The sequence below is a fragment of the Fusarium sambucinum genome, chromosome III (genome assembly GCF_050947815.1).
Source record: "Fusarium sambucinum isolate potato_lamoka chromosome III, whole genome shotgun sequence".
Classification (NCBI taxonomy): Eukaryota; Fungi; Ascomycota; class Sordariomycetes; order Hypocreales; family Nectriaceae; genus Fusarium; species Fusarium sambucinum.
Window position 1 is genome coordinate 3,908,438 of NC_139292.1, and position 22,878 is coordinate 3,931,315.

At 46.2% G+C, this 22,878-nt stretch overlaps 11 protein-coding genes across 11 annotated transcripts; 7 read left to right on the forward strand and 4 right to left on the reverse strand.

Moving 5' to 3' along the window:
• Window positions 1-1,105: 1,105 nt before the first annotated feature.
• On the forward strand, window positions 1,106-3,269 carry FSST1_011467 (uncharacterized protein; the record flags this gene model as incomplete). Its single annotated transcript, XM_083234603.1, has 5 exons — window positions 1,106-1,144; window positions 1,219-1,583; window positions 1,988-2,158; window positions 2,203-2,734; window positions 2,784-3,269. The coding sequence occupies 5 exons, from the start codon at window positions 1,106-1,108 to the stop codon at window positions 3,267-3,269; spliced, it is 1,593 nt and encodes a 530-aa protein (XP_083081163.1).
• Window positions 3,270-3,786: 517 nt separating this feature from the next.
• On the forward strand, window positions 3,787-4,956 carry FSST1_011468 (putative methyltransferase-domain-containing protein; the record flags this gene model as incomplete). The annotated part of the gene is made up of 1 exon (XM_083234604.1): window positions 3,787-4,956. One exon carries the CDS (start codon window positions 3,787-3,789, stop codon window positions 4,954-4,956), a length of 1,170 nt encoding a protein of 389 aa, XP_083081164.1.
• Window positions 4,957-5,235: 279 nt separating this feature from the next.
• Window positions 5,236-5,943, reverse strand: FSST1_011469 (uncharacterized protein; the record flags this gene model as incomplete). Its single annotated transcript, XM_083234605.1, has 3 exons — window positions 5,236-5,520; window positions 5,570-5,830; window positions 5,881-5,943. The coding sequence occupies 3 exons, from the start codon at window positions 5,941-5,943 to the stop codon at window positions 5,236-5,238; spliced, it is 609 nt and encodes a 202-aa protein (XP_083081165.1).
• Window positions 5,944-6,779: 836 nt separating this feature from the next.
• Window positions 6,780-8,018, reverse strand: FSST1_011470 (Ecdysteroid kinase-domain-containing protein; the record flags this gene model as incomplete). Its single annotated transcript, XM_083234606.1, has 1 exon — window positions 6,780-8,018. The coding sequence occupies one exon, from the start codon at window positions 8,016-8,018 to the stop codon at window positions 6,780-6,782; it is 1,239 nt and encodes a 412-aa protein (XP_083081166.1).
• Window positions 8,019-8,917: 899 nt separating this feature from the next.
• Window positions 8,918-9,658, forward strand: FSST1_011471 (uncharacterized protein; the record flags this gene model as incomplete). The annotated part of the gene is made up of 1 exon (XM_083234607.1): window positions 8,918-9,658. One exon carries the CDS (start codon window positions 8,918-8,920, stop codon window positions 9,656-9,658), a length of 741 nt encoding a protein of 246 aa, XP_083081167.1.
• Window positions 9,659-12,752: 3,094 nt separating this feature from the next.
• FSST1_011472 (general substrate transporter) lies at window positions 12,753-14,428 on the reverse strand (the record flags this gene model as incomplete). Its single annotated transcript, XM_083234608.1, has 2 exons — window positions 12,753-12,989; window positions 13,043-14,428. 2 exons carry the CDS (start codon window positions 14,426-14,428, stop codon window positions 12,753-12,755), a joined length of 1,623 nt encoding a protein of 540 aa, XP_083081168.1.
• A 2,848-nt stretch (window positions 14,429-17,276) lies between these two features.
• Window positions 17,277-17,781, forward strand: FSST1_011473 (uncharacterized protein; the record flags this gene model as incomplete). Its single annotated transcript, XM_083234610.1, has 2 exons — window positions 17,277-17,653; window positions 17,745-17,781. The coding sequence occupies 2 exons, from the start codon at window positions 17,277-17,279 to the stop codon at window positions 17,779-17,781; spliced, it is 414 nt and encodes a 137-aa protein (XP_083081169.1).
• Window positions 17,782-18,185: 404 nt separating this feature from the next.
• On the forward strand, window positions 18,186-18,728 carry FSST1_011474 (uncharacterized protein; the record flags this gene model as incomplete). Its single annotated transcript, XM_083234611.1, has 1 exon — window positions 18,186-18,728. The coding sequence occupies one exon, from the start codon at window positions 18,186-18,188 to the stop codon at window positions 18,726-18,728; it is 543 nt and encodes a 180-aa protein (XP_083081170.1).
• A 701-nt stretch (window positions 18,729-19,429) lies between these two features.
• On the forward strand, window positions 19,430-20,065 carry FSST1_011475 (uncharacterized protein; the record flags this gene model as incomplete). The annotated part of the gene is made up of 2 exons (XM_083234612.1): window positions 19,430-19,740; window positions 19,786-20,065. The coding sequence occupies 2 exons, from the start codon at window positions 19,430-19,432 to the stop codon at window positions 20,063-20,065; spliced, it is 591 nt and encodes a 196-aa protein (XP_083081171.1).
• Window positions 20,066-20,942: 877 nt separating this feature from the next.
• FSST1_011476 (uncharacterized protein) lies at window positions 20,943-21,387 on the forward strand (the record flags this gene model as incomplete). The annotated part of the gene is made up of 3 exons (XM_083234613.1): window positions 20,943-21,055; window positions 21,129-21,184; window positions 21,239-21,387. 3 exons carry the CDS (start codon window positions 20,943-20,945, stop codon window positions 21,385-21,387), a joined length of 318 nt encoding a protein of 105 aa, XP_083081172.1.
• Window positions 21,388-21,541: 154 nt separating this feature from the next.
• FSST1_011477 (DUF4419 domain-containing protein) lies at window positions 21,542-22,876 on the reverse strand (the record flags this gene model as incomplete). Its single annotated transcript, XM_083234614.1, has 1 exon — window positions 21,542-22,876. The coding sequence occupies one exon, from the start codon at window positions 22,874-22,876 to the stop codon at window positions 21,542-21,544; it is 1,335 nt and encodes a 444-aa protein (XP_083081173.1).
• Between the last annotated feature and the right edge of the window lie 2 nt (window positions 22,877-22,878).

A 22,878-nucleotide genomic window follows, 5' to 3' on the forward strand; every position in this document is an offset into this window, starting at 1 on the left:
CGTTGCTATCCAGAACTCTCGACTCCCCTCGACTCGACCCAACAAGGTCAAGGTACTCGGTCCAAACGTTGGGATTGTTTGTCGTATTTTCTATTGTCTGTAGGTGCTTCCAAGAGCGGAAATGTACCAAGGTTGTGGTGTGATATCTTCTTTGTTCAATGCTAGTGATGGTGTAAAGGGCTGAGACGGCATCTCCGCAGGCACGAGCGGTGTGACACACGATCATCTTGTTTTTTTTTCTGGATCTCTTTCATCTTTTGAGACTCTAGTGTCTTCTCGGTATTCCTACGCCAACTATTGTGTCACGTATTCTTTGTTTGTGAAATCAACCACCGCTCGGACATACGCCACAATATCAATGTGTGTTTTTATTTCAGCCTTGGCGCATTGGCCGGCCCATGGCTGTCATTTAGCCGCAAACACCACAAATGCTGTTACCGACTCTCAAAAGAGCTCAAAGAAAATCTGCGTCATACAGCTGGCAAGCGTTGTTTCCCGGAAATACTGCCTGTCACGTCAAGGTACCCGCGGATGACACTCCGACCCAATGGCTGTGCACCTCTGACTCAAATGCTTGTTTCTGATTGCTGGTTACAGCAAAGACTTGGCATATCCCGCTAATCTCTTCCGGTAGAGCTGAAAGTGAGTAGGTGGTCTCTCAATCCTTTGGCTGTTGTGTTAGTCGCCCACTGCCGATATTCACTCGGTGATCTTTCTTTGAGAGCCTCACCAACCATTTTGGCTTTGTTCCACATACGCGTCGACTGAGGCGCTCTATTAAATGACCAATTATGATGTTGCAAACTACATCAAGTTTGTCGACGTAAAATCCACTTTCCAAAGTGACGGTTGGTGTATAGCCATCTGAGTTTGACTCGGACTTGGAAAAAGATACGACAATATACTTGGAAGGCTTGTAAGAGGGATCTATGTAGTTATATTGCGAAGTCAAGTCAGAGTTTTCAACACTGAATCACGTTTCCAATATCACGTAATTCTGCATTCTAAAAGTCGGGAAATACATTTTCCTTTAGACCCACGCTGTCCTTCTTTGCTTACTCTCTCGTATGTCCAACTCTTCCACCTACAAAATCGCCCCTCAATCATGAAGAAACACCAAGGACGCCCTAGTAAGGCATGTGATGTATGCCAGAGGCAAAAGGTACTCTCTGGACTGCAAAGAAGATCATTCTGAAAAGTTCTGACAATAAATCCAAGATTCGCTGCTCCGCAGATCGACCAAGCTGCAAGAGATGCGCTAGGCTGAAAGGCTCGTGTCACTACAATACCAACAGAATTCAAAAACAAGTAGCGGTTGGGAAAAGTACTAGAAATGCAAGCAGAGAACTACTTCCAAGTCTTTCGGAGCCTTCAACCTCTGCCATTGGTACTGCTACACTAGAGACTCCCGACGACAATTGCTCTGTGATCCCTCCTTCTCTGGTCAATATCCTCGTTGAACTGTACTTTAAAAATGTCTACCAGTCCAGTTTACTTCTACATAAAGCCACATTTATAAAGTCAGTTGCAAACTCAACTGTACGGCTTCATGTGCTTCTCAGCATATGTGCTTTTGGAGCCAAGTAAGTTTTCCTTATATTGACAGTCATCACTTTCAACTTACGGCGTCTCTAGTTTTTACCGAGATGAGCAAGGCCGATCCAAACTTAGTCACCTAAACCAAAGGGAGAAATGGGCAGCAAAGGCTGGCTCACTCGTGTTTGAAGATGTCCAAGAATTCCACCAAGATAATATAGTAACGTTCTGCAATCTCGCTTTGTTCTGGCATAGCCAAGGCTCATGGAGAATGAGTTTTCTTCACAAAGGTAACTGAAGCTTTCTATCATCATATAATTGTCTAATGTCACGAAGGAAATGCCTGTCAGCACCTTCACATAATCGGCACAAACGCTAAATATAACTCCAACCTCGGATCCGAAATATACAGAAGGCGTTTCTGGGCCTGTTATCTGATGCACTGCTTCAGTTCTGAAAAACTATTTCGGTTTGAAGCAATCGCCGATTTCGAAAATTTGCCGTTACCCTGGCCCGACTGCAACTTCGAGGCAGATACGCCACCTATTAATGTAGCAACCATCGGAAATGGAGTAGTGACTGGGAGTGAGTTTGTCGAGTTAATACGTGGTTTGCATCTTTGGTATATACAAAATCTTCAGAGTTACCCTTTACTAACTTCTAAAGGTCTCATGTTGCAACTGCGGTCAGATGCAGAGACACTATTCTCAGCTCCCGTATCCAGCAAATCTTTGCTATGGAGAGCAAGATCTTAGCCTGGTGGTCAAGCGTCCCTCTTCACTTCAAACTTGACACTTCTGACATCCCGAATGCACATCATGAATCAATTACAAAGATTTACCTAACTCATTTTGTATATCATCAATCACTATGTGCGTTGCACTCTTCGATTGTACCGTTGTTCTCATGGTCCAAGGGCGATACTTATCAGTCGTCAGCACGACAGCTTTCAGCCCAAATCGCGTTTGAACATGCAGGAGCAATATCTATTCTGATAAAATGTATCCTGAGAAACGCCTATTCTATGAGCTCCATGCCAATATTCGTCGCATACGCAGCGTATTCGAGCTGCGCCATACAGATACCTTTCCTATGGTGTTCCGAGCCAGCAGTCAAAGCTCAAGCTAGATCCAACGTGGAAGTAAACGCGAAGATCATCCAAGAGATGTCATCGTATTGGAAGTTAGCTTCTCTTTTGGTAAGATACCACCAGCTATAACCATTAAACGCCTGCTGACCCGTTGCAGAAAGTCTATGTCCGGTGCATCTACGACGTTCATAAGGCGAACCCTCCGAATATATCTAATGAACCCAGATACACAGATTTCTCTGCTTTCTTACACTTTGGAGCCGATTCAGATCTTGCAAAGGCGTCAATTCTCGAGTTCACAGGGATATTGAGATCGAGTGAGGGCGGTTACGTGAAACCAGGAGAGGAAAGTCGAGACCTAATAACCGGGAAAATACGAACAGATTTTTCAGCTCAGATGAGTCTTCCGAGTAATGTCAGTCTTGATGAGATGGTCCACGACACACAACTCGATATCTCAACAATGGCAGCCCTCGATTCTCAGGTCACCGATTTGTCTGGTTTCGGCAGTGAATGGCCAGCATTTGATGTGATCAACTCACTCATGGATGCTGATTTTACCAGTGCTTTTGCCATGGACAATGATATTGACCTTGCAGGTTTTCAAACGGACTTTTTGACTTGGGACATGGATAGCACATAATTCAAGGTCCTGGACTGTGACGGTCACACGTATTAGAAGGAAAACAGGAAACAAACAAAAATAACATTAGATTATGGATATCCTTGTTTTAGACTTTCAATGTATTAATCATGCATTAAGTTGTCTTTTGTTCGAGTCATGAATATATTCCCAACCTTATCAGCTGATCGGAGCCAAATCCCCGATGAAGTTAGGTCTTTGACCCACTATCTTGCACTGATTGCCCCTGTGCCACAGCACTCTTCAGCTAGATTTTAGTTCAATAGGCCCCCAAGATAAACTCTAGAAGCCTAACAGTGGGCCACATGGGACTAACTCTCAGGCACTTGTCAGCAAATTTTTTCATGATAGCTTCAACCTGGGCCCCCTCGGGCTTAGACCTATTCAAGACAAAAGGCACTTGCCACCCACTTTTTTGCCTGGCTCTAGAATAATTTTCCATTCTTCTTCTTGTCTTCTCCACGATCTTGATCTTTACATCTCCACATTCTTTCCACTATCATATTAAAAGACAAAGATGAGCACACCGCGTACGCTAGCGCTGCCGTCGAGCAGCTTACCGCCTCTCTTTACTCTCGCCAAACAAACAGAGTCCGATATCTTCAACGCTCTGCATTACTTGGCCACCATATACTGCCCGCTGTCATTCCCATTTTCCATTGAACTGGATGAAACAAAGCATGTTGTTGCTGAACCGGTGGATTCGGGATACACATCCGGAAACGAAGATGATGAACCTGCTCCAACACCAGCTACTATCCGGGCAGATCCGTATGAGAAATCTTTTACGGAAAGGTGGTTGACCGGCTTTTTGTCTCGTGCCGAAAGCCTGGAGATCTTTACCTCGGAGGAAATTAGCCAGCGTGCTCTGGACCAGGGAGCATATATCTTCGAATCACTTTTTGCAAGCGCCTTGGACGAAGATGATCAAAATTCGCCATTCTTACGACAATTTTCTTTCGACACACATTCTACTCAAGGAGAGAAGAAACACATCTCGGTGCAGTTGAACGATGGGCTTGCCGGGACGAATGACTCGGACTTTGAAGATGTGGGCCTCCAGAGTTGGGGTGCTTCCATCGTCTTCTCGGACATGTTGTGCGCGACTCCAGAGCGATTCAATCTCACAGACCTTTCTCTCACAAAACATAGTCGAATTATCGAGCTTGGTGCGGGCACTGGGCTTGTCAGTCTTGTTCTCGGAAAGTTGATTCCAGCGCTGGGCATCACAGATTCCAAAATCATCGCTACCGACTATCACCCAGCTGTTCTCGAGAATCTGCAATCCAACATAAGCATAAACTACCCAGAGGACGCATCAGCTGTTGAAACAAGCTGTCTCGACTGGGCAGACTTTTCGCTCGATGCTCCTTTCGATGTGCCTGCTAGTATGCTTTTCGCAACAGATGTGGTATACGCTCCTGAGCACGCGCGCTGGCTACGCGACTGTGCTACACAGCTTCTCTCTGAAGGGGGCGTTTTCTGGTTGCTGGTCACCATACGACCTAATGGCAAATTTGCGGGCATTGGGGATACTGTTGAGGCTGCTTTTACAGCAGATGAAAGACCGTGTGGGAAGGGTGGGAAGAAACTTGATATTCTCGAGAGGCAGAAATTGGATAAGCGAAGTGGTGTTGGGAGAGGAGACGAGAGTCATTATGAGCTTTTTAGAATCGGTTGGGCTTAGACGGATGCCTATAAGAACTTAGACAAAAGGTGTAGACTAAACATGATAGACAAGGGAAACCTGATAGACTAGACTAGATGATTAGCATGATAGACATGACGGTAGATCAGACATGAATACAAACCCGTACGAAGCAGATAAGTCAAATCGGGATATAACAGAACAACGGCACGTTCTATAGATGTATAATAATAAGATGCAACTCTACCAAACGCACAGAAATGCCAAATATCTATAAGATCGGCAGCAAGGAAACAAACAGCCGCTTCAAAACTCCGTCTAAATATCCTTCTTCTCAGCAGCAGCCGCAGCGGCAATTCTCTTTTTGGCCATGGTGTTGAAAAACGTTCCCAGACAGAAACCCACCAGGCTAAAGAACGGCGCAAACATCTCCTTGGGCACAAACAAGTTTGCAAAAGTCAACAATATCGGGTGCAAAGCGCACATGCCTTTTGTCATGGGAACTAGCCCAGCGCGTACTGCACCGCGAATTTGATCGGTTGTTTTCGCGCCGGCGATGATGGCCATGGAAGCGAGATAGACAGTATTTTGAATAGGGAAAAACTACAGAATCAGCTACGTGAATACATGTCAGCAGAAGATAGGGACGTACAAAAAGCATGGTGATAATCTGTTGGAGCAGGATCTTGCCGGGGAGTTGCTTCTGCACCATGGTGTTAAGGAAATGAGATAGCGGCGCGGCGACACAAGCCCCGTAAAAAGCCATCTTGGGAACGCGCGACGTGATTGCTGGGCCGTAGCCTGGGCGGGCATAAGCAAAGTATGATGCTACAATTTCAGTCAAGGCTGATAAAGAGCCTTGAGTGTACATTTTTGTGCGGAGAGGTTTTAATTGGAGTTGTTGAAGGTAAGCCTATAATATGAGTATCTGTGCTGTACTGGACGATAGTGTACAGAACTTACAGCCAGGAGAGCTTTTGGGTCAATAGCGCTTTTTCCATTTTGTGTGCTTGTGAGAGACGACATTTTGATGGTTATGTTTCGCTGTGAGGAATCTATAGTGTAAAGTGAGTGAATTGAGGTGAGATGATTGAAATGTGTTGTTATTTGATGACGACCGATAGGAGAAGGTGAAGGGTGAAAGGTACATGATGCCTGAGGCAGAGAGAATCCAATCAAATCAGCCGTATATATCAGCCGCGGTCCTCGGCCCGAGCTCCCCCGCTTAGCTTGGTAGATATTATCAAGTCAAGGATAAATAAGATAAAGACAAATTATATCAATAACAAATACTCAATAAAATTCTACATATCGAAACTGGGAAACTGCATATGGAGGTGAGTACAGTAAGTGGCCATTATTGGAAAACTGAGGCGAAATGCCTTGTTATGTAAAATCTCAGCCGACTGTGGAGATAAAGCGCATGTTCTAAATCCATGATCTGGGGAAACGTGGAGAAACGGGTAAACTCTAGGGTTACAAGATACCTCGGGACGTTGTAGTCAGACTACCTTCATAAAACATAAAACAACATTAGTTGCACTAATGACACGATAACATTTATGTATAAAAAGTTAACTTGCAGGTCCTGTAAACTTATACAGCAGCCTTATCTAAACGCCAACCTATCCTTGGGGTCAATTCTAGCACAAGTTCGCGTTACAATGCGACCAACCTCAGTGTTCGAGATGAACTATGAAGAACTTTCTACAATTCTAACTAGATACATAAAAGGCATGAGTCAATATCCGGTTCGTCCGAAAAGACAATAAGCGGAAAGTCTACAGAGAATTAATTCGAGGCAATAGTAGTAAGCGTACTCAAAACCAATAACACTTGTATTTCTCTATCATGTGTCTAGTCTATATGCTCGAAGATCGACCCGTCCCAGAAGTCTCTTTCATCAGCCATGCCTTCCATTTCTCATCCTTGAGGATATATCTAACTCTGGCCTCCAGCCACTCTGTATTCCCCCAGAATCCCCACGACGCCTGGAATCTACACCAATCGACAAGAGCACACTCCCAGTGTCTCACGAACGTATCCCATTCATAGTCAAACGGGTCTTTATCAGCAGGTCGACGACCAAGCAATGTCTCATTATACAAGTACAACAAAGCCTCCTCACCATGGTCCATGGCCATCTCGTGCGGTATCGAGGGTTTGTCAGTTAGCATGTCCAGCGGGACAGAACATGTGAATAGCTTGGCGAGATCGCATACGCCGAGGCCTAGGCCGACATACTGAAAGTCGAAGAAGCAGACTTTTTCACCAGACTCGGTGGTGAAGAGGTTTTCGGACTTGACGTCGCCGTGGATCAGCGTCTCAAATGGTCGGCCAGAAGGAGTCAAAAATTCGGCTACTAGTTCCGCCATTGACTTGTCTGACCCTTGCAAGGGCGTACAAAAAGCCTCGGACCATTCAGAGTATGTATCGACAGCAAGTGAATTGTACTCGCTGCGTCGTGTGGCGAGATAAGTGTACCCGCCGTTGAGCCACAACTTGGTCCCTCCAGTCTGAGTCTCTCGTCTTTTGAACTCGTCCATTGGTGGAAGGAGATAGTCATCAAGATTCGGGGGCAGTGACTTCCATGAGCTACTATGGAACCTGGCCAACCACTCCAGCGCAGACTGTACCTGTCTTGGTCCAAGAACGGATCTCTTGCCACCTTCAACAGGAAACTTGACTCTCAGATCTGTAAGAATCGTAGCGGTAAGATCTTGCAGCTCACCGCCCTCATGTTTCGATTTCCAACTCGAGGTCAAGCAATGCGCCACGGCTGTGTCCTCTTCCAAGTGCGGAGCAACGTGTTCGTAGAAATACTGCTCGACATCGTAACTCAGAATCTTGCGTAGATGTCCTTCATCGGTTGGCCCAGGTGGAGGAGAAATAAGTTTAAGGATGAGAAAGAAGGTGTTGTTTGATCCTCTTGCGTGTGCGAGGTGGCGGACTGCGGCTGCGGCTTTAGAATCGGCCGGTCTTGCGGTGAGGGCGCAGATGTCTCCATATCCAGCCCATAGTGTTTGCAGCTCTGTGAAAGAAGTAATCTCGAGACCCAAAGGCTCAAGGAGTACCTCGGCGACTCGCTTAGAACTGGCCATCTTAGGTTATGTGTATGAAGTAATAGTCAGGTAGTAGTTGGAAATTGTTGAGCTACGTCACTGAGGAAGTAAACGGGTCGGAATATCATTTCGGATGTAGGAAGCGGGTCACTCTGTCCATTTTTCTCATTGATGAATCGTCTCCGTTTGCTCAATGATCAACACCAATAGAAGATAACTGCTGTGAAGGATCAAACTTAATCTCGACCTTAATCGAGAATTCGCCGACGATGAATAGAGCAGGTCGTTCAGACACAGCCTCGTTTATCCTCTGTGGGTCATTTCCGAGCAAAAGGTCATTAGCGAGATTGCTACGTAGGGCTGAATAGGTAGCTCCATCCATATTGTCAAACTCGGCGGTGAACTGATGCGTGACGATTGAAGATTGGATTCCAAGGCACTGTATCTTTACCAATGAAACACTGACCTCTTCATTTACTAGACCTCCCTTTAGTGTGCCAAGATGGGTTGCCTCTTCCTCATAAGGGAATTGATCCCTTATGAGGAAGAGGAACAATTCAAAAAGTCAACCAAAAGCAAGGATGTGGCGGAGTTTAAGCATAAACGTCCCAAAAGGGGCCTGACCAGGCGCTACAATTCCGCTGGGTAAAAACATGCCCAAGGATTACCATTCGTTGCCGAGACGAATGTCACCACGAGCAAGGCTGAGTCTGCCAAGCAGGGGTATCGCTGTGGCGTCACAGGGAACATGGCATTGTGTTATTGGTCAAGAGCATGTTGAAGGATTCCATGGATGAGAATACAAAGCAACTGTAATTTCCTAGTTTCTGTCTGTAGTTTTTATATAGCTGACCTCTCTTCATGTCCAGACCAAGTTGTCAAACACCAACAAAACCTCATCAACCACTCTCAGACTTGATCAACTCTACACAAACACCATGAAGTCGTCAATTCCTCTCGCTCTTCTCGGCTTAGCTCCATACATGGCCCAGGCCCAGAAGAGCACCACCAAATACAGCAGCACAACCGTTTTTATCCCCCCAGTAAAGACTGGTTCCGCAACAGACATTTACGCCTCCATCATCACCTCAGACGATAGCAGCACAAAATACCTCCTCGGCTGCCAAACAGCGCTTGATGCCTCAACATACTCCTGCGACAATGACTTTTCAGGCATAACATACACCCGCTACGCGTCCAGCATAGACGTCCAATTCGGTGTGACATCGTTTGGTTGCGAAACGGGTAATGACCGAGCTATCTGCGCTTCCAAGACTGTCACAGGCGATGATGCAGAGACGAGAACTCTTACATCATCTGAGAGCTCGCTCTGGATGACTGCCATCACCTTTGTCGATGTCAAGAAGAGAAAGACGACTGCTACCCACGCACAAGAGACTGAGTCATCAAATCGTAAGCTATGCAAGCGAAAGGTTCGCGATCATGATAGTGGTGGAAGTGGAGATGGAAGCGACAGTGGAAGTGGCACTGGTACTGGTGGTGGCAGCACTAACAATGGTGATTCTGATGCTGACGCCGATGGAAATTCCGGGTCAAGTGTCAACAAGAAGCCTAACAACGACAATGACCAAGACTGCTCAGCCGGGTCTATCGCATCATTGAGTTGGGCTGCCTTGGCTATGGGTCTTGGAGGATATCTTGGCTTGAATTTGGGATAAGTCATTCATTGGAGAAAACATTACATTTAACTCACATGGGTCACCGACTCTGAATATCTTGGATTATCATGCCAAGTTGGTTGGGAATATTTGTAGAATGCTATGAGCGTATACCAATTTATAATTATACTTGTGTTCTAACTCTAAGCTTCCGTAGCATCGTTGTTGTGGTATAGCCCGCTGTGCTGTCCTTTGTTTTCTTTTATTAAAAAAAGCAATGATAACTTTGGTCTAAGATATATTAACTGGACTTAGTGACTATCTCGGACTCATGCCAAAGAGAAATCTCTTAGAGCAACTCCGTGTTTAGTTTGTCTTTACATGGTTACTGTTGAGAATATCCCAAATGCGGACTGGAGGTTGTTCAACTAGATAAATAATTGGCAGACAAGACCCAACGAAGTATGTTTCCAGCTGTCCTCACTTAGTAGTCCGCCTTGATATCCCCAGTCTTGTTTTCATTTTCCTCCCGCAAAATTCCACAAGGACCACCAACCTGGTCGTCATCAGACCGGTACTGTTTGATCCTCCCATATATCTTAGCCTCGTATTCCTCAAATCGAGCTTGTGCTTGGTCAATATCAGGGAATATCAATCCTACCATCCGTCCCCACAAGCTCTGTTTCGGTTCCTTGTTATTTTCGATGTTGTCTGAAGAGCTTGGCCAACGTACCCTTCTATAACATGCTGAATATTCATCTCTATGTTGTTCTATGGCGTTTGTTTGGTCGGGATCTCCAGGGGCGTCATTCATGTCCGTCGTTGTGATTATCGTAGAAGGCACAGTTGCTCCACTCAGAGTTGGTGGTAGAGAGAGGGTAGCCAAGCACAGGCAAATTGAATAGTAATACTTTTTCCGATGCATGAATCATACCGATCGCCGTTTTGACCCGGAGCAGCCTGTTACTATCTTAGTGTTCAAGTGAGGGTAGTTACAGGTTTCTCTTATGAACTTCACTACAACTGCCTCTTGGTGGAGCTTGTATTTATGGCACCGTTGTGCAAAGACACAAGCATCCATACCTCAGACTAGTCTTCATATACTTTGACGGAAGGATCAGAGTACTCTCACGTCAGGAGTAGTCACAAGACATAATCTCACCCATGGTTACGCTAATCCAGCCAACTAGTATAGTAGGCTTGTTGTCTGACTACGCTTTGCCCTACCCTTAAGTACTGTCAGCACATTTTCCTATAGCACTGGACCTTTCAGCTTATCTCATACAGGGAACTACTTTCATGGTCTAACTAAGCGTCTAATATTGCTCATCAAGTCCAGTGATTCGTTAAACTGTTTGGATTGATTAGTATTCATCGTCTAAATGGCTCTTGGCTGTGTGGTCGTCATTGTACGTCTACGGGAACCTTTACCCGCTTGACTTCGTTAACTATAACACGTCTTCGCTCTTCTCTTCATACTTACATGTTCTAAATGAACATTGTTTACTTATGTGATTTTGTGGCAACGTTGACTTACACCACAGCGCCAAGTCCGCGATCATCGATCAAGACCCATCTTCTCCAGAAAACCCTTTGATGATCGCTTGGCATTCATCTGTGCCAGGGTTTTGATGAGATCTACATACGCATGTCCCACATGTATCGATCTACGTCGAATTTTTGAGATCTGATGGATGATATGGATGTTTATTGACGTGAGTGAGTTGTGGAGATTTTATTTGAGATTTTGTTAGTAGGCGATGACAGTGGCCGAACTGTTAGCAATTCCTGCTCCAGTACAATCAAAATAATGGCCAGTATTCTGTAACCTACACTTCAACTCATTAAGTGTTTTGCCAATTTTTCTTCGAGTCTGATTCTTGGCAGTTTGGATGAGACTGATCTGGGTACTCAGGTTGGCGGACTCGTCAATTCGAAGACAGTAGAATCTTGTCCACACGTTTCAAACGATAGTTCAATGGGCCATTGACGACAGGGATTTCACGGAGAATTAAAGTCTATGCGTGTGACTGGATGATAGAAAATAATTGGAGATGAGCTTGTAAATACATTTTGCAGGTATCCATCGACCGTTTCTTCTTCATTCAATCTGCTAGCAATGCTCTGATAGAAGGCCATGCCATGGCGGTCTTACTATGATGGAGTCTTCAGTAAAGAACGACGAGACATATTCTATGTACTTTCAGCATATACAACGTATCGCTGCTTGCCTTCAAATGGTAGCCTCGCGCTTCGAGACTGGGGCGGAATAATTGCATGTCGTTGAAATGGCTCAGTCGCCAGTTTAAACCTCTGGCTATCTTGGTCAAAGTAAGCTTATTCCAACCCACGACGCCATCACCTCATTTCCCCAACTGCAGGTTCAAAGGTGCATATCCCCACGGGGCACACACCTACGCTCAAAAGGACCTCGCGTCGGGCGGGTCGAGTTAACATTGCATGATATGACTGTCATCTTGTGATACGCATTCCCCGGACTATCAATGAGTCGTACTCAAGATACGCGTTCTATGCACATCAGCACCGGCTTTCCAAAAATGGACATCCGCAGATACTGAATACCAACCAACAGATCACTAGCAAAAAAAGCGGTAGAGACAAATGCCACGTTGTGTGTCACTGTAAAGCACGCGCGCCATGACTAGGTAGGTACCTAAGTACTAAAACAATTCCTCCGGGGCCTGAAAATGTGGATCTTCGGGGTAATGGAGCGGACCCGATTAATAGCGGGATACAGCTCCAGTTTAAATTTACACGGTTGCCTGTCAGGATAGTGATACAATACGACAACAAGGAAGGATCAACAGGACCGCTTTAATGTCTCTACGGGTTTTATGCAGTTGGGACTTTCAGGTTTCTATGAACTGATATGAGGAAGATGTCGAGGAAGATCGGATTGTAAGATCTTTGGCACATATCTGAAGGGTGCAGATTTGGATGACATGCATAAACAGTAACAGTCGATTGTAAAAGTGCATGTAGTGCTTCTGTTGAGTCTATCCAACTCTATAATGCTTACAAACATCTATACTCTCTATCATCCTTCCAGGAGAAAGACGTCTAAACAAGGGTATCTTCATATAAAAAAATGCTGTTTCCTTAGAAACCCCAGCCATATAGCAGCTCAAGCCATTCAAGACTTCTCAGAGTTGAAACCAGACTCGTCGCGGACAGTGCCGCTCTCCTCACCTGCCTTCTCCATCATTCCACCACGACCAGCCTCATCAACAAGTCCAAGACGGATGGCCTCACGCTCGACCTCCTCGTGGGTGAGGAAAGGAAGCTCCTTGGCAGCCTTGACGTACGATATGTTCTCGGCGAAGCCCTTGGCGAAGATGATGTCGATCTCCTCGAGTGAACGGTTGGCAGTCTGTAGTTCATTAGTGTCTGTTTTTGTAAAAACGATAATATAGAGTAACATACCTCGGGGTAGAACCAGTACAGAATGGGGAAGAAGGTGGCGTTGGCGCAACCAAAGAAAAGATAGGTTCCCCAGTGGATGTTGGAGATCATAATGGGAACAATCATGACAATGACAAAGTTGAACAGCCAGTTGGTGCAAGTGGATGTAGCGTTGGCCTTGCCACGGGTCTTAAGGGGGTTGATCTCGGCGGGATACAGCCAAGGAAGAGGCAGCCAGGTAGCACCAAAGGAAGCAATGTATGTGAACAAACCAGCGATGGCACCCTTGGAGATTTGAGGCGCATTGTTACCAGGGTCGCTGCCACCAGGAATCAAGAATCCCATGGTCAAGAACATGGAAAGCATCTGTCCAGCGGTACCAATAAGCAGCAACTTGCGACGACCAACACGCTCAATGAGGAACCAAGATGACGTCGCAAATATGGCGTAGACAATCATGTTGATACCACCTAGCAGAAGAGCAAAGTTCTTGTCGCCAAAAATGTCGGTACACAGAATAGGGAAGTAGTATATCACGGCGTTGCATCCACCTACTTGCTGCATGAATTGGGAGCCAGCGCCGAGAAGCATACGACGGAAGTGCTGTGTCTTTCCACCAGTGAACAGAGCCTTGACGGGAGTGCTCTTCTGAGCAGCGAAACCAGAGGCACGGATGGAGTCGACAACTCTGTCGCGCTCAGCACGGGTCTCGTCGCTGTCGATCTCAAAGCCTCGAATGGCGGCGATGACCTTTTCAGCTTCTTCGTGGCGGTCGTGTGTAAGCAACCAACGTGGCGATTCAGGAAGCCAGACCATGCCGAGGCAGACGACAAGACCGAAAATAACCTGGAAGGCAATGGGGAAACGCCAGGTGAGGTCCTGAGGACCATAGGAGCAACCGTAGTCGATCCAGTAGGCAATAAGGGTACCGAAGGCAATGATACCACCTTCGATACAGATGAGGAGACCTCTGTTGGAGGTGGTGGAACACTCAGCCTGGTAGGTAGGGATAGTAGAAGTGTTGATGCCGTTACCAACACCGGTGATGGTTCTACCGACGATGAGCTGGGCGAGAGCAGAGTGACCCTTGATGGCGGTAACTTGGATGATGACACCGAGAATCATGATCCAACCGCCGAGAATCATAGCCCTCCTACGACCGAGAAGATCGCCGATCCAGAGAATGAACATGGCACCCAATAGACATCCAATCTCGTAAATGGCAGTGACAAAGCCCTGCATAGTGCTGTCCTTTGTCTCGGGGAAGTAATCATGGAAAGGGTCAGCGTCAATGATTCCAGACATGACACCCTGATCGTATCCGAAGAGGAGGAAACCGGTTGTTGCGACTGTAGAGATGGCCAGGGACAGTTTTTTGCCCGTCAGGCCGGCAAAGGTGGGAGGCATTTTGGGTGGTTGTTGCAAGACCAGCTGTGCTTTGAGATGGGGGTGCTAACAAAACAAAAATAAAAAGCAGCTCTCCCAGGAGCTGTAGTCTATGCACGAAGCGTATTGACAAGTAGACTGAAGAGAAGGAAGAGGAGACGGGCCTTTATATAGAGAAGGATCAAGGTCTGTATCCGTCCTCGCCCGTCCATCTCCACATGTTAAAGTGATGATCATCCTGAACAACGTTAACAAAGTTCGCCGTTGGTAAGAGAAACATCTCCATACCCAACTAGAGCCCCTGCACCTGTCTCATCTTGTGCTTGTCTCCATCGCCGTGTGCAAGCAAGCGGAGCCTTGAAGACCAAGGGCACTGAGTCGTGCGTGCTGTAGTTATTAGCGTCGATAACACTGTAAGCCAGCGGCCTCGTAGGGCATCCTTCACTGCGTCATTCCGTTCTGTGCCGGTACCCGACTTGTGTTTGTCTGAGTACACATCTATCCCCGGGATCTGCCAAGACCGGTAAGAGATCCACGACCGGAGGATCTCTTTATTCAGTAACACCGAGGGAGTGTGACGTCAAGTAATTTTCGGCAGAAGCGCTTGGAGAATGGTTTTTCGGGAATGGTTTTTGGAGAAGCCACAGGGTGCAGTGGACGATCTTGTACGGCAGAGCTATCATTGGCTGACTAAAATTCGGCATGTGCGAGATATCAACAACTTTATCAGCCTCGGTTTCCATCACTGACATCTGTCTTTTCCACTGACGATCTCTCCTTAGACAATCTCGCATATGCTCCCCAGATACGTTTTCTCCAGTTCATACAGTTTACGGATACAGTTATAAAAAAAATGGCGAAAAAAAACAGGACCGCGGGGTTCGCTAACCAACAGTCAACAAAATCCGGGCCTCAAATCTTGAAGGGACCACTTATAAGTGACGATCCTCTCCTCACAAGGTAAATGGAGCGGACAGGCAGGGGTTCAGTAGTTCCACAGCATGGAGGATGGTAAGGAACTATTGTTTTGCGGTGGCCCACGGGGAAAGAAGGAGAAGAAAACAGGTATTTTTGACAAATTCTAAGGTTAATTTGTTCGCGTGGGGGAAGGAATTAAAGAATTTTCTTTCCTGTCGGGCAACGTCCTTGACAGAGTTTTTCTCTATAATTACAGGGGGGTATTTCAGTGAAGGGGAGTATCATTGGTGCAACGTTACTTCTGAATCGTTTCACGGGCCTTGGTTTGGTGTATTTAGGTACATGTCTTGATAGACTCTGCAGTCCACTGTAGTGATGGTCAATATCTTGTTTTTAATATCTCTTTTCGATTGGTGTTTTACGAAATGTTATGAGAACAAATAGACGTGAATTCCTAGAAATGCAAGTAGTTCTTGAGCAGTCTTGGCCAGCGGGAGATCTTCAATCACAGGGACCTGGTTATTGACTTGGCGATCTAGAAACATTCCATGGCATTCACCATCATTCGCCATGTTTTTGACAATTACCTGCAATGGCCAATTACTGCTACTGCTACAGCTGCGAAGTACAAGACCTTTCTTTGCCTTCGATGCATTCCTTACCTGGGCAATTAATCCTTCGTCTTTGGTACCATAATTGATGTCTCCCGCCGATCATTCGTAATTAAACTCCCGATTTTACGGAATCCTTCCCTCATGTTCTCGGATTACTTGAATAGGTCTTGCGGTCGCTTACTCTAGCCACCATCTTTCATCTCCCTTTGAGCCGCACCGCCTTACTTGCTACAGTCAGCCAGTACAGAACCAGAGAACCCAATCCTTAATCTGTAACCCATCAACACTTGACTAAATATCTGGACCCTGTTCTTGGCTCTCCACTTCTCTTAAGCATCAATTACAATCCTACGGATAACTTTGCCGCCTGGCTTCTTGGCGAACCGCGTCTACGCGGCCATAGTGAGGGTTTACCATGCGCCAATTTGTCGTATCTGTGGATATTCGCCAAGAGAACCGGTTTGTAAATGGTAACAAGATACTACTAAACTCATACGATATTATTGATGAAGCCAAGAAATTAATTCTCTACTGTTACATCTATTTACCCGAGTCTCTTCATTGTCGTTAAATGTAACATGCGACCCAGTATTCTTCATCTCGTGGGGTCTCCAATGCGGGATACTTTTGACCGAGTTTTTGACCGAGAAAAGAGGTCCCTTACTTCTCTTTCTCCAGACTCTTGTTACAATATTTTGGCGAGAATTTTCTGGGTCTGGGGGATTGACGTGAGAAGCTGGGGAAATTTGCCACTGAAGAGGCGGGAATTAAAATTGATGCGCAATACTATGGACAAAACAATGATGAGTGTATATTAGACGAAAGGGATGAATGGATAGCTACTTGGTCTATTAGAAGAACGCACAATTGAGGGAGAAGTGGTAAAGAAATGCGAGAGCTCCGACCGTAGCTGCTATCACGAGTACTGTTCTTGGTATGGACAATTGAAGATCTGCATCGATCATGGATCAGCATCCATTCAACACCACAATAAATGCTAGCCTTTTGATTCAGCACCACTGGATGCAATACTCAAAAATAAATTTTGACAGGGAAAATATGAACAAATATCGATGCCCAATTAGTCCAATGGACCTCGATAACTGCTAAATGTCGACAATGGTAGATTCATGGAGAGTTCAAGATGCTCGCTTCCTTAGCCAAGGTGATGAGTATAAAGATGTTTTCCAATTGCCAGAAGCGCATCAAGATCTTATTCTAGCCTTCACCATATTCACTTCTTCTGTCGACCTTGTCTCGGTAACGTTTAGTTGAAGAGCAGCATCCTCACCATCAACACCACAAACACCACAAACACCACAAGCATCTACATCATCATGTCTCCAGAAATTCCTCTCGAATTTGCCAATCTCCATTTCCCACCTCTCTCCCCACCTCTTCCTCCCATTCAAATCAACCCTCAGCCCAACTTTCTCACCATCGTCGAGCACGCAGTCATAATGCATTCTGAACGCAAGTGGAAAGTCGTCAACATGGACCCCCGAGGTCCCCAGAAGAACATCGCATGGAAGATCCCTCGCAGCAACAACTGGCTGGCCAGAGTCAGCAACCCCCGCGCCAACGCTGAGCTACTCAACATGATCCGTCCTGCCCAAGAAACCACCATGCGAGGCTATATGAGCACCTGGGATGACGATGTCAGCCTGTCCATCATAATTTGCAAGATCCTTGCCAATGAGCAGGGAGAGATTGAGTATGTCCCCGGAGGTGTCAAGCCTCAGAGAAGAATGTTTTATTCCTTGGTTGGCTTCGGTTATGGGCTTCGACGCAATTTACATGCCCAGTGGTTGCTGCGGATGCCACTCGCTCGGGCTGGCTTGAGGTCTTGAGAGTGCAGTACCCACGAATTCGGCAACAGTTTCTGGTTTGGGAAAATAAAAGGCTTCATTTTCTGGAGAGGGAGATATGTAATGGTTGCATAGTACCTGCATAGTGCCTGCCTCAGTAGTTAGGTATCTATAGGCTACTAGATGGCAGTGGCCAGGAGTGCAACTGCCCGTCGCTCTTTCCTCCACTAATGCAAACAACCGTCACAACTTCAAGCAATAAACAAACGACTTATTGTCTAATCTCTTTCGTCGGTTCAGTGCATCCGTACTCCATCACTTCCTCTCATGCACCTCTTTCCTTCTTAAAACTATACACTTCCATTTCCGATGGTGCCTTGTGCGACATTCGCCTGTAGTCACTTCCAGCTCTGATCTCACAACATCACCATCTACAACATGCCAGCAAACGACCCGAGTACCACTGCCGACGATGAGGATACTCCTATGCACCATGAGGGCTCATCTTCCTCCAGGTCTCTTGACCGTTACCCCCCTGACGAATGCGGTCATCTTGCTCATCTCGAGGCTATTCCTATCCGTCACGGCGGTCGTCTTCGCCTCGTCCGCCGCGCCCGTGTAGCCTTCACCGAAGATACTTGGCATGTCATCAACTGGAACTGCAGTGGCCCCGATATAGATATTTGCTACAGAGTTCCAGGCAATAAAAACACCTGGATCGCAAGGTTCTCCACAAACGACAATGGAAGGATGATGTTGGAGCTTCTACGCCTTATCGAGTCTCACTGTACCGATAAACAAAAGTTTTACGACCAAACACACTACATCGGCTACGATGAAGAGGATGGAGAAGACGCCATGTCGATAATCATCGACCTGTTCGAGGGGACAGGTGAAGGAAGTATCACGGAAGTCCTGACTGGACCCGAAAAAATCCCTTTACTTCAGACAAAACTGGGATTCGGGATAATGGTATATTAAGGAGAAAGGACCAGTGGATCGCAGGTGTGATTATGAGACTCAAGTGAGAATGAACTAGGAGGAGAATGGGAATGGCGTGATCTGGGACTTTTTCTCAATTCTATATTCCACTCAAATATACGGAGGAGCATCAAGTGAAAGGAGAAGATTGGAAGTACGGCCGGTTACGATACGAGACTGGTTGTGAGGCGAACTTAGCAATCCGTAGTGCATTATAGCCTACCAAGTCGGGCAAATGGACAGGATCAAACAATGCTGTGTCCATACCTAATTTAGTCAATCGTACTTGACTCTCTGGCCTTACGCTCTATGCTGTGATCATTGTGTGTCTGCCTTCCCCGCCCTCTCAACCTCCTGCTAGGAAAACACAACTAAAGAACGCATGTCCTCAAGAGGTGGATGCGGAAGATGTTGGTCTTTGCATCGAATGGGTGATCATGTAGGTAAAGACTCTCCTAACGCTATATATCAATATCCTAAACTCGTCTTAACTTTAGGCTACAATATTCCTTTGTGTTTCGAATCTGAAGACTTAGTACCTGCCTAGTACCTAACTTGGTGAGGAAAAGCGACCACTTCCAAGGCAGTTGCGTTATAGGGAAGTCGTGGACGGCTCCAGTCAATGACCTTGCTTCAGTTTCCCAACAGTAACACCAACAACATCCACGCATTCGCTACATGGTATTTCTACGGCACTCAGAATGTCCTCTTCAAGCCAGCAGCCCATGTGGTTGATATTTGTGATGAGGTTCAGACCGGAAGGCTTCTTATGCATACGAATATTTATGGTCGACAAATTAGCGACGTTTATGCCTTCTCAAGTTTGGCGCGATTTGGATGTTGAAGAGTTCAAAAAAGCTAATCGCGTTTGCTTTGTTACTCTTGACAATATGGGGAAAGAGCTTGCCGACCTAGCAGCACACTTGTTCAATGGGGTAGATGTAGCTACCCGGTGGCATAATGTATTCCGCGACGGATCAAACGAATTTTTTTATCTCATGTATCCCGTGGGGTATGTTAGTTGAACCTCTGTTTGGAATTTCGCTGATGATGACAGGTTCGATACCAGCAGGATTGGCCCCGAGTACTGGAATCCAGCGTCCGCCATGAACTTGGCACAGATGAGACAATCAGAACTCGAGACTGCAGGAAACAATTCATCGGATAGAAAAACATCAGAAGAGGCTATTGACGACGAGACTGATGATGACGAGAGTGAAGACGCTCAACAAGAGAAGCAGGCAAAGAGGGCACGAAAGAAGAAAGGAAAGAAACGAAACAAGGGGACAGGATTTGACAAAGGTTTCTCCAAGAACAAAAAGAAGAAGAGAAAGTGAACTACCAGCTGAACCGGGGCTGTTGGGACACAAATACATGATCAGCAAAGTATGAACCAAGTTGTAGCGATTCTATCAATAATAAATAGCGTTGTTGGAAATTTGACACGTTCTCTTCTAGGCAATATTGCTGTAGGAAGTATTCTGGATTATAGCCCGCTGAGAAGGAGGGCCACCCCTCAGGGTATCAGAAAAGTTGGTCGCTGGAAGCATACGAGACGAAATTAGTAGGTCAGTTTAGGTATACCCCTTAGGCCATAGTTCTCAGACTACTTATTTGTATACCCTAACATAGGAGGCCAACGTTTCTGCTACGCACTAGCCACCTCTTGAGGATACGTGCTCTTTCGCTGTTCTTTGTCCCTCGGGTGGTTTGACGTAACAACTATATGTTGGTTGTTACTATTTTTACAGATTGATCCAACTGTATAGTACAAAAGTCCATCTAATCAGGTTGTGGCCATTCTAGTCCTCTTATATGGTCTCAGTTCTACGAAACCACAACTGACTAGCCAATATGTTCTGTTTGATATGAGACGCATCCCTACAAGACTTACCTCTAACAGACACAGAAACAGAAACAGTCAATGAATCCTCTCGAGTCGTTCATGATACTCATCATTGCATTGGTACATTCGCTATCTTATGGAGTCTGTGCACAAAGAACTCCAGTTTCCATACTTGGATGTACCACATCACTATGCGCCGCATCAAAGGACCTTTCAGCTGTGCACAAGCTCCGACGTTCGTTACTCGAAATAGCATATCTGACTTAATTTTCGCATCTATAAAGGCTATTAAGATGGATATATGAACCCATTACTCGACTCAACCAGCTCAATTGACTGGGCTCAACTCAATTGACAAGTCAACAAACATGAAATTCATCTTTGTGTCTCTCTTCTCCCTTGGCCTCGCTGTTGCGACGCCCCCAGAACCTGTCATCCTCAAACCTGTTCCTGACAAGGCCCATTCAGGGTGTTACCACTAGTTCGTTCTCCCAATTCTCCTACTGTCTCGTCGCCACCTCTCCCAGTAAGTATATCTGCTGACACTTCTCTAGCACAATCGCAAAGAAAGGTAACTGCTGTCTTCCTCACATCTGCGCCTGCAAAGATGGTATGCTACATACAATCCGCTACTCACTGTATCCTGTAACTGATTGACTCAAAGGCAACTTCTACCTCTTCAACGACGAATCATGGAAAAAGACCTCCAACGGATGCAATCCTCCGTGGGGAATTCTAGGAAAGTCACTAGAAGATATCCCAGGGTACTGCTGCAAGGGGTGGAAAGCGCCCAAACCCAAGCTCAACTGGTAGTCTCTTCACTGGCCGTTTACTCGCTTCTCTTGCGGATTATCGTTCTGCGGGTGGCATTTTCTCTTCTTTACTATCGTTGAACCATTCTTATACCTGAAGCTGTCTTTTGTTTTTTGTCTTGACCTCTATTTTCATACCTCAAACCATATTTGATCTATATATCCTTCACTTCTTCTTCTTTCTTGGTAGCTTTCTTGGTAGCTTTACAGCCCTCAATACCGACAGCAATACTCTCCAGCTCGCCCCCGTTCCCAAAGAGCGGTCCAACAGTGTGATTCGAGTTCACTGGTCCATACGCGAACCACCCACTAACAGGCTGTGCCGTTACTTTGCCTCCTTCTTCGATCCTCTCCACTCCAACGTTTCCAGCGAGTATGTAAGCTTCCATGTCAACTCCTGGGTGAGGATAACCCTTCATCGTTACGGGTGCTTTTGCGTAGCTTGTAGAGACATCTGACAAAGACAGAGGAAGGTACTGTTGTCCATCCATGATGACGGTCCAATCGTTAGGAAATATACCCATATGGGGTTCTTCCTTGACAATTTCCTTCTCCTCGTCGTCTTCATCATAATCCTTCCATGCATCATACCCTCTCCTCCGTCCATTCCTATCAAAAAAGTCAAACCCCGTTATCCAGCCGCTAACATCCCACTCGTTTGCTCCCTCTCCACAGGACCACTGCTTCTTCACTCTCACAATCTGCTCCCAAAACAATTTTGTTTCTTCTGCGTGTGCTTCATCCCACGAACTAACGAACCTCTTCATTATTGGCCTCAGCATCTCTGCAAATAATTCGGGATCTGGACCGAATTCTTTGAGATAGTCCAGCTTGGCTTCGAGCTTAACCCAGTCTTCTTCCGTGCCGAGTAGCGTGATACTGGGTATACCGCAGACTAGCCATCCTTCAAAGTCAAAGAACTGCTTCATAAGACCCACCATGAGTACCGCGGCAGTGACATCGTCTTTGGGGGTGGAAGTGCTGAAGCCAGGCATGATCCAGTCCTTCAACCATTTTGTCTTGACACGCTTGTCAATCTTGTCACTAAAACCGACAACCATATCATCCCACAAATTCCCCTCGACGACGATCTTTTTCTTTCCAACTTCATGCTCAACGAATAAACTTCTGACTTTCTCGGAATGGACACTCATGTAGAGATTCATCTGTACAAGTACCTCAAACCAGACCTCTTCAGGCCTCAACACGAGATGCTGATGCTGAGCCCATGCTTCAACGGCGCCTCGTATAAACCCGCCCGAGGAGGGAAACACACGCCCTGTAGAAAATACATCATTGGAGAATGAGGATGCGAGAAGAGAGGGCTTGTATGGGTTTGAGGAGGCGACTTCCTCGGGACAACTTCTCCTGAACAAATCGTCGACCGAAGTCGCTGCGCCTTGATGAGAGAGCGGTAGTGGCGCGACGGGTGAGAGCGGAATGGTGATTGAGGCGGTGACCAAGCCTAGACCTGCCAGCCACAGAAACATCG